This window comes from Enhydra lutris, unplaced genomic scaffold (assembly GCF_002288905.1).
Source record: "Enhydra lutris kenyoni isolate GAN:26980312 unplaced genomic scaffold, ASM228890v2 scaffoldscaffold4, whole genome shotgun sequence".
Lineage (NCBI taxonomy): Eukaryota > Metazoa > Chordata > Mammalia > Carnivora > Mustelidae > Enhydra > Enhydra lutris.
In genome coordinates, this window is record NW_019154088.1 from 10,912,696 (window position 1) to 10,923,212 (window position 10,517).

The following is a 10,517-nucleotide window of genomic DNA, read 5'->3' on the forward strand; positions in this document are numbered from 1 at the left end:
CATTTATATAGAAATGACCTATCAAACAAATCACTTTATCATAGCATTTAGTATCTGAAGCTACAAAGAACTGCTCATCTGTTGGGGTAAAGAATATTAAGCTCTCTTATCTCCCGTCCTGCACAGTATCTGAGCCTACAGTGGACAGTCAAATCATGGTTGTCAAATGCTGAATAAAATCCAAAGTAAGCTTAATTTTTAAATTATAGTCTAATAAGTGTCACAAAATAGAAATATTCTGGCCCTGAGAACTAAAATTTATAGCAAGGGCAAGCAAAGTCCTGCCCTGGGGTCAAATCCAGCCCTTGACATGTCTTTATAAATAAAGTTTTGTTGGAACACAGCCACGTCACTCCTTTGCATACAGTCATGGCTGCTTTTTGCTGAAATAGCAAAGTTGGTAGTCACAACAGAGATCTTAGAGCTTATGAAGCCTAAACTATTTATTTTTTGGCCCTTTCTGGGATAAGTTTACTGACCTCTGATTTAAAGGAAGGTTGAAAAACTTAGAAATGAAATATACCCTTTGCTGGTTTCTCTTCTGAACAGGTGCCTTCCTCTTCCCTACTTCACTGGTGATAGGTAGCAGAATAGCATCCCCCCAAATTATGCCACTTTGGGATAAGGTTTATTTTGAGCTGAAGGCAACTGGGAAGAAGCAGATAAAGAAAGGCTCTCTCCCTCCCTCTAATTTGCCTAAAAACAGAACATACATTTATAAAGGTGACCCTCCTCCCCTTTCTACCAAGGACAGCATTTAATCAGCAGAGATAGCTCTAAACCCTCATCAGCCTAGAGAGGACACCTGAACAATCTATTAACAAACTTTACTTACTCATCCTTACTCCATTAGTTCCCCCATGTGTCTGCCTTTTAACAGTTTGCCATCCTAGAAACTCAAAGTCCTTTTCCTTTGTCTTACCACTTTTCTAAAAATTTGTTATTCATTTGTTAAGATGTTATATAAGCCCAAATTCCAACCACAACCCCTCTGTGTTACCCATGTCTGAGTGCTCCCATGTGTATGTGTAATACATGTTAATACACTTGTTTTTCTCTTGTCAATCTGTCTTTTGTCAGTCCAATTTACATGTTCCCACCCAAGGAACCTAAAATGGGTAGAATGAAATTCCCCTCCACATGCCCTAGGAAGATGCCCTTTCTTCCCATGTTACTCTTGCTCCAGGTTCCAAAAGGAAGTATCTATTTCCAATCTTACTTTAAGCTATTTACTACAGAAAGTTTATTGGGTTGAAAGGCATGAAATTTTGTTTTTCCTAATATAGTCAAATAATGACAATTTCATATGGTTCAACACACTCTGGCATTAACAGCAGATTTCTAAAGACTCTGTAGCTCCAATGTATATTATCCAAACCCATCAATTTTCCATAAAGAGACTATAGAAATAAAATCAGGAAAAGGAAGTGCGGTGCTTTCTTCCCTCCAACAGAGGAAACCCTAACAAAATAAATTTCAAATACTTAAGTTATTAGTCTACATTTTTACTAACAAAGTCACATTTGATTGGAGCTTTACTTTTCAAAATCCTTGCATCTGACCCCGACAATTTTGTGAGATAGACAGTTTATAGAAGAGGAAAATGACAAAGGAAAGGACCTACTCAGTCATTTGGCCAAGAAGAAGGAAAGCTGGGCCCAAACCTGGGCCTCCTCTCTCCTAGTCCACCCCTCAAAAGTTAACAAAAGTTGTTGTTCCTAATTTGTTTCCTACTACCACATCATTCATACAAAAATCTTATTCACCTCAGTAATACTTCTTATTTCTGACAGTGACTCTCCTGTAAGCAAAGAGGGAAGGAATACTCAACTGCACCTACAAGATCAGGGTAGGGGAACAGAAAAACAGAAAAAAAACAAAAATGCCAGAGATTTTCTCATGCTTCTCCCTACTTTCCCACTGTACTACTCTCAACCCCATCATTTTTAAAGGTCCAGGAATCACTGATTTCACAGCTGTATACTGGCTGACCAGCACAATTTTTTGCATGAGTAGTAAGTCACCTCTCTCTTGAGGCTGGAGAGCTGCCACTTACCAGTGTCCTTCCGGATCCTATACAGAAGAAGATGTCCTTGTTTGGTGCCAACAAGAAGCCATTCCTCTGGAAGAGAAAAGAGCGGAGAAAAAGGTCAGTCAGTTTTAGCAAAACCCTATTTCTTGAGCTGGGGCTTGTAATCAGAAATCAAAGGGGCCAGAAAATGAGTTTCTTTTGATAGCAGGTGTTTTGCAAAGCTAAGGACTATTTATATTCCAGAAATGTTTGAGAAGCAACCCATCAAAAAAGTATCATTACCAGACATATTAGAGAATAAAAAATGTCCTTGCCTTCAGTGTTTCAAAATTAGACTGACCAAAAATAGGATGCAAATTTATAAAATCATAAAATGGATAGTGTAAACATGAAACTAGGTAACTAATAGCAGAAACAAAACTAAATGGCATCCTTTAAAGGTTTAATGCTTTTACTTTAGGGAAAATAAGAAGTGCTACCAATAGTAAGCTTACAGAACTCATTATCGTAAATGACGGTCTAGCAGATATAAAAAGAAAGTGTTGACAAAGATGTGAAGAAATTGGAATCTTCACATGTTGTTGGCAGGAATATAAAATGGTGTGGTCATTCTGGAAAACAGTCTGGCAGTTCCTCAAAAGATTACACATAGAGTTGTCATGTGACCCAGCAATTCTACCCCTGGGCATATACACAAGAGAAATGAAAACATATGCCCACAGAAAACCTTGTACACAGATGTTCAGAGCGGCGGCATCTCTAACAGCCAAAAGTACATCAATTGACGGATGGATAAACAAAATGCCGCAAATCCATCCATACAATGGAATATTAACCAGCCATTAAAAGGAATGAAGTGTGGATACATGCTTATATAGGGATACATTCCTATATATATAGGGATACATTCCTATATAATAGGGATGAACCTGACATTATTCTACATGAAAGAAGCCAGATGAAAAAGGCTACATATTTTATGACTCTATTTATATGAAATATCAGAGTAGCCAAATCTATAGAGACAAACAGATTAGTGGTTGTCTAAGGCTGGTGGGTTTACAGGAAAACAGGGGAGTAAATACCAATGGGTATGGGGTTTTTCTTAGGGTGATGAAATGTTCTAAGACTGACTGTGGCAAGACTTGCACTGTACTAAAAAACCACTTAACTGTGCATTTTAACTGGGTGAATTGTATGGTAGTTGAATTACATCTCAATAAAGTTCTTATTAAAAAAAAGAAAACTGGTCTATGCCAGCGGTTCTTTGGTATGTATCAGAATTAATTGAGGATTTGTTAAAACAGGTTGCTAGGCCCTGCCCTCAGTTTCCAATTCAGCGGGTCTCACAGTGGGCCTGAAAACATCCATTTCTAACAAGTTCCCAGGTGACGGTAATGCTGCTGGTTCAAGGACTACATTTTGGGAGACACTGGTCTATGCTAAAAGAGGCTCCAATAGGGTTTAAATAATTACCCTGTCAGATCTATATTAACTCATTCAGGGAAGTTAAGCATGTACAGATACTTCCTCAGCTTTTGGACACTATAAAAGGTCATTTATTCCTTTCATAAACTCTCTTGATCCTCTTGGATAATGGTACAAACAGATAAACTTTATTGAGCATGTGTTGTGCTCCAGGAAATGCTAAGCACATATCACATGCTACTTCATTAATCCTCACAAGTATCCTTTGGGGTATGTCCTTCTTATAAATCTCCATTTCACAGATGAGGAAGTTGAGGCCTAGGGGATAAGTAATTTGTCCAGAGTCATACATGTAGGAAGATGTGTGTAGAAGCGTCAGGATGTAACCACAGGCTGTGATGCAATTATGAAGGCATCCTATGTCAAAAGAATGGGTGTTGGCCAGAGGTTGTCTGCAAGGCACTGGCTGTATTTATAAAAACAGGCCAGAGGCCACATCAGGAACATTTTTCCAGGTTGATGTCCTCAGTCTTCCAAAAAAATATAGTGATTCTGACTTCTCTTGTGTTTTTAAAGCAAAGGCAGGATACAGAAAGTAAGACATTATGTGCTCTTAATGACATTAAGAGAAATCAAAAATAACACTGGCTCTAAAGGAATGTTGGAGATTTATGTTGGAGCAGAACACAGAAAACAAAGAAACAAGTTCACAATGCTTGCTCTGTAAAAGATATTGTGCTTAGAATTCTACTTATAGATATCACTGCACTGAGCAATTGGTAACACTGAAGTTGATTTCCAGGACCCCCACTGCTATTTCAGATATAAATAAAATGAGGTGGAAATTTTTTTTAACTCACTTATAACATACATAAAAATCTATAATCAAAAGGCCAAAAGAATATTCACCATCTTCCCCACTCTTCCCTCCCTACTCTGCTCCCCAAATCCTTACCAGCTCCTGTTTTTCCTTTATCTCTTTTAACAGCCACATCTTAACACTCAGGTCTGCAATTCCTATCAATTTTAGCTCTACAAGGTAGCTTGCAAAAGCCATATCCCAGTCCCTCCAGGGACCCCTGTGATGGCCTCAACTGGTCTCATTATATGTGTCTTTCCATGTTTGCTGTAGGTTACCTAGAGCACATCTGTGAGACTGTCACACTGGTGCTTACATCCTCATGAGCACTACCAAAATATGAAGTCAAACTCATAAGCATGACATTCAAAGGTCTACTTTCCATTTTATTGAAATGTTTACTTGCCAAGAGATGTTATTTATCAAACATCTATTGGTCAGAAAACAGAATCAGACATATTCATTAAAATTTTTTAAAAAAATTTTTGAAGATATTTATTTATTTATTTATAGTGAGAGTGAGAGAAAGCATGACAGGGGAGAAGGTCAGAGGGAGAAGCAGACTCCCCGTGGAGCTGGGAGACCGATGCAGGATTTGATTCCAGGACCCCAGGATCATGATCTGAGCCGAAGGAAGTCGCTTAACCAACTGAGCCACACAGGAGCCCAAATTTAAAAATTTTTAATTGAGGTTTTATTTAACCCTTTTCACATGTTCATTTGAAGGTGCTAAGGAGGAAAAACCACTTATTATACATATAAAGTATTTTAACAACTTTCCTTTAAGTAGTAAAAGCACCACACACACATTACTTAGCCTCACACTCAAGGGAAAACAGCACATTACCCAGATGCATTCATGGCACACAACCTTGAAGAGGCTTGATTTGGTTAGAGAAGTCAGGGGCGGGGGGGGGGGCGCTGGGTAATTTTAGCCTGTTAAGCATCTGCCTTCCGCTCAGGCCATGATCCCAGAGTCCCAGGATGGAGCCCTGCATGGGCTCCCTGCTTAGCAGAGAGCCTGCTTCTCCATCTGCTCCTCACCCCACTCCTGCTCTCTCTCTTTCTGTCTCTCTCTCTCAAATAAATAAAATCTTTGAGAAAAAAAATTTTTTTAATTAAAAAAAAGTCGGTGGGGGCTCAGGTGACCACAGGACCTGACCCATGTTTGGGCCTTCACAGTCTATGACATGTCATCATATAATACAATCATGGAGGCAAAGCACAGAGAATGAGAGGTTTGCAGAGCAGACACAGAATGGAATAGACAGTCCCTTCCGAGATTCAATACAGCAAATCAGAAAGTGGGACATACTACAAAAACGGTGTAGTCTGTGGGTAACATATACATAAACAAATGTGAATCAGCCCTAGAAAACTCCTAACAGCCTAATGCTGAGCCACAAGGTTGGACTTTTTTCCTCCTGCAGAATGAGTAAGTGCTGGGCCATCTTGCTCATAATTACCCTAATGAAACTTCGTCCAACTACAACCTAGTCCAAGCTCATTTGATAAACAGTTCCATTCCTGGCCTAATGCTGGCCACTGCAGGGAATACAGAAATGAAACAGGTAGTGGTCACTTCCCTTTTTGAGGTCATAGAGCAAAGAACAGTGTTTCTTAAAGCATAAGCCTGTTTAGCTGCATCAGAATCACCGAACTTACTAAAAATGCAAATTGCATAGTGCTGTTCCCAGAGATTCTGACACAATAATTCTGCAGTGGTGACCTGAAACCCACATTTTTTAATTCAGTTTTTTAATTATATGATGCATCTATGTCGTTCCAATGCTAAAACTGTAGGAACTCTAGCTTGCATCCTTGTCCACTCTCCCTGTTTTCTCCATCTGCTATAGGCAACCATCTTAGTCCTTTTTATCCTACTGTTTCTTTGGAAAATAGAAGAATGAATGTGTAGACACACATACAGATACACAGATACAAACGCACATCTGCATTTTTTTTAACAGGTTCTGAATATATATTATATTTTGGGAACCAGGGTCCAGAATAAGACACGATTTACTGGATATGTGACCTTGGAAAAATCACTCAGATTCTCAGGTTACTCCTCTGTAAAATGCAGATATTATTTCATAAAAGTTTAATAAGGATTAGTACTCAATAAATGGAAGCTGTTACTATTAATATCAATTAATATTTATTCATTCAACAGATTTAATGAATACCATTATAAGGAACTATTCCAGGAACTACAAATAAGGCAATGTACAAAACTAAGTTCCAGTTCTGAAGGAATTTATATTCTAATATGGAGAGAGACAATAATATAACATAAAATAGCATTAGGTGACAATCCATGACAAGAAGAAAGATAAGTCTGAGTAAGAATAGCACCTTTTCTTTTATATAGCATCGTTAGGAAAGGTCTTGCTGATTTATGTGACATTTCAGCAGACACCCGAAGGAAATGAGGAACGAGTTCTGTAATATTTAGAGCAAGAGAGTGCCAGGCAGAGGAAAAGAACAAGCGCAGAAGCCCCGAGGTAGGTACGTGCTTTGTGTGTTATGGAACAAGGAAGACTGTGTGACTAGTAGAACGGAGCAGGAGCTAAGAGCACAGATGAGGTAGATGAGGGGAAGCAGCCACAGGCCTGATGATGTCAGATGTAGAAAGCACAGAAAGGACTTTGGAACTTATTCTAGTTGTGACAGGGAGCTACTGAAGGGTTCTGAGTAGAGGAGAGATGCAATCAGATCCAGTTTTCAAGGGATCACTCTTCCTCTGTGTGGATAAAAGACTAAAAGTGGCACAATGACAAACACAGGGTGATCAGTCAGAGGACTACTACAGTAATTCAGATGACAGAGGTGGTGCTTTCATCAGAATAGAAATAGTGCAGATGGAGACAAGTGACTGAATTCTAGACTTTACCTGGAGGTGGAGCAGATAAGATTTGCAGACAGATTGGATGTGGTGTATAAGAGAAGTGAAGAATGGTTCCAAAATCATCAGCAGAAAATGGGAACAGAAATGTCATTTGCTGAGATGTGGGATACAGGGGGACAAGCGTGTTTTGGGAGAGTGGAATCAAGAACCATTATGGTCATGCCATTAGACACCATTTGAAGGTGCTGAAAAGGCAGCTGGATTCTACAACTCCAGAGTTTAGGGAGAAGTCATCGTCATCATCATCAGTATCCCCATTTCCATTTCCCAAGAGATGGATTATGGTGTCTCTCAAATATTGTCTGGCCCTGCGTGATCTGGCTTCGGGAGGATCCTGGATGAATTTTAGGTAAAAGGGGTAACAACTAGATATGCCAATATTCACTGCTGCTTAAGTCTGAAAACAGCTGAGTCAAGAGGTGGTAAATAGCCTCTTGCAGACCAATACCTACCATAGCATCCTAGAAGGTATAAGCATTTCTCCTGTAGGCTGGGAGATGAAGGTAGAAAAAACTACCTAGCATTTCTAAACTATCTTTCTGAAAAGCTAAAGTACAGGGAATCCTTATAGTGTGACAAAATGGACTGTTGAGAGGATAAGATACGTGTACTACTAGTTCCACAGTGTATCAGTCAAGGATTATGGCAAGCTAAGTAAAGCATGTTAAGCAGCTGCATTCACCCTTTCCAGAAGCGTATGTCCTAGGCTGAGCTGGGTACCCCTCCTCCATGTTTCTATAATAGGCAGCATATGCCTTCAGTATCATTTATCTTGTATCATAATCTGTTCTTATGACTTTGTCCCTCACTGTGTGTCCTAGGAGCACAGACACTGTTTCTTATTCATCCCTTTATCCTTGTTTTCAGCAGAGAAACTGCGCCATATAGGCATTGAATATATATCTGATGAAGAATTAGGGGAATGTGTCCCTTTGTGCAGCATCAAGTCTTTCATTTTTTAAATTTCTTTTTCTCCTCTATTTATTTTTTATCTTTGCTAAGCACTTAATAACAGAAAATGGAGGTTTTCTTGAGATATTCGGAGGAAGCAAGATTCTCTCCTTAACCCAAGGGACTAGGACAGCTTACTGTGAAAGCATGATTTTTTTTTTTTTTTAAAGATTTTATTTATTTGACAGAGAGAAATCACAAGTAGGCAGAGAGGCAGGCAGAGAGAGAGGAGGAAGCAGGCTCCCAGCGGAGCAGAGAGCCCGATGCGGGGCTCGATCCCAGGACCCTGAGATCATGCCCCGAGCCGAAGGCAGAGGCTTTAACCCACTGAGCCACCCAGGCGCCCCTGAAAGCATGATTTTAAAGAAGCCCAGGGCTGCTAGAGGCAAGACTGTACACATTAACATGAAGACCTGTAGTGAAAGCACCCTACTGAAAAGCCTGTGAAGAACTCTGCAAGACTGCCTGGGTGGCAATGTCCATAAACAATGCAGAAGATGCCAGGCACCACCAGATTCCATCAGGCCCATCTTGGGTATAGCTCAGTATAAGATCTGATGAAGCATTCTGAGACATCTTTTCATGGCCCTTATTTCTAGTACCTGGACATTAACAAGAAAGACTGAAATTATTTGTTTGGTCTTTGGTGACTGTTATCAGACACAACCACTCTAAAAGCATAATGTTCATAATTAAGAGTCAAGGTTTAGACCCCTGAAACCATTTCTATTCTAGAGCATAAAAGAGATGCCCGGCCCTGCTTCTGTACTGGCCGATCCCAAGAGGATCACACAAATTTTTAATAGGTTAGATTTCATGACAGCCTCGAATGATGCTCTTCTACCCACACAGTTAAGTAGCTTGGGCACTTTGAATATAAGGCAGTCAACCACTTGGCTAGACTGAGTTTAGAACAACAACGTCAGTTACCTACAATAATAATAAGTGAACGATGAGTGATCACTAAGGAAAAAAGGCATATGGTGTTAACGCATTCAGTGCCCCTAAAATAGTGTTGTTCTTCATCTAGAAAACAAGAGAATCATCCGGGCAAGTTCAAGTTCCGGGCAAGTTGAAAACTCCCCACTGCTTGCCCCTCCAAACTGAAGACTTACTGGGTCTCGAAAGGAGCCAAAGCTCAGTATAGCTAATAAGAAAAGCTCAACCTTCAACTCTGTACCGAAAGCAAGAGTAAACGTACTTAAAATGACTGGGTTCCGGAGGACTGCCCCAACAGTCCCACTGCGCTCGGCGTAAATGCCCTCCCTCATCCCAGGTCTTTCGGACAGTGTCCGACGGGAGTTTATACAGCCACATGCCCGTCCACTTTCCCAGCCTTGTGAAAGGTCGGAACAGCCTCTGCGCCGACCCCGCCTCGGCCCCTGGAACCCTCAGCTCACCCCAGGCAGCCAGACAGTCGATCTGCAGAGGTAGCTTTTCTAGGATCGGCACGGGCTCGAAGGCGTCGTGCATGGCGGCGAGCAGTCACTTCAGCAGCCTCACCCGTAATGGGTCGGGCCGGGCCAGGCCTCAGCCGGGACCAGCCCAGTGGAAGGGCCAACCGTGATGCTGAACCGGGACCCTACCTACAGGCCATACGACAACACAGCCATCAACACCGGACTTCCTGCCGAGCTAAGCCCGCCTCTTCCGCAGCAGAAACCCCGCCCCTTCCGCCCCAGCTTCTAACGCGCCTTCGAGGAATGCTGTGGCGTTTGGGCCACCCCTTCTACTGGGGACCCAGAGCCTCTCTGCCATGGAACCGACTAGCAATGGGGTTAACAAAAAAGCGGGGCTGGGGGCGGGGAGAGTTCTTAAAACTGCCTCAGGCAGTGTAGAATGGTGGTTAACTCGGGCTTTGGCTTGCTAGTTGGATAGCTAATTTCTGCCATTTAGGAAATTAGCTGTGACGTTTAATCAATCTCCAGAAGCTTTGTTTTCTTATCTGCAAACGGTTGGTAGTGTTCCGTACTAACTTAGCGTTGTGGGCGCTTAGCAACTCCTGACCCACTCTAAACACCCAGTAAATGGTTTTTGCATTACCATTATAATCACAACCTTACCCTTTTTTAAAGGTTGTTCCAGGGCAGTAGTTCTCAAAGTGTGGTGCCTAGACCAGTAGCATCAACACCACCTGGTGACTTCTTAGAAATGCAGTCATGGGTCTCATTCCTGACTTACTGAATCAGAATACGGCGGGGCGGGGGGCGGGCGGGGAGTAGGGGTAGGTGTCAGCAGTCTGTGCTCTAGTAAGTCCCCAAAGTGAGTCCATGCACTTTAAAATTTGGAAAACCACTGCAATAATGATGCAAACCCACCCCCACCCTCTGACCCCC

The 10,517-nt window shown here is 41.4% G+C and overlaps 1 protein-coding gene across 2 annotated transcripts in view; it reads right to left on the reverse strand.

Moving 5' to 3' along the window:
• Positions 1 to 9,837, reverse strand: part of LOC111160334 (VPS39, HOPS complex subunit) — a 46,238-nt gene extending 36,401 nt beyond the window's left edge. The window contains exons 1-2 of one of the 2 annotated variants that reach the window (XM_022523376.1): positions 9,582 to 9,837; positions 2,057 to 2,122 (exon numbers count right to left, since the gene is read on the reverse strand). In XM_022523376.1, the coding sequence (XP_022379084.1) occupies positions 2,057 to 2,122; positions 9,582 to 9,654 (139 nt within the window). In that variant the 5' untranslated portion in view covers positions 9,655 to 9,837. The remainder of the gene's footprint in view (positions 1 to 2,056; positions 2,123 to 9,581) is intronic. The other variant, XM_022523384.1, reaches the window with a different exon arrangement.
• Positions 9,838 to 10,517: the final 680 nt, after the last annotated feature.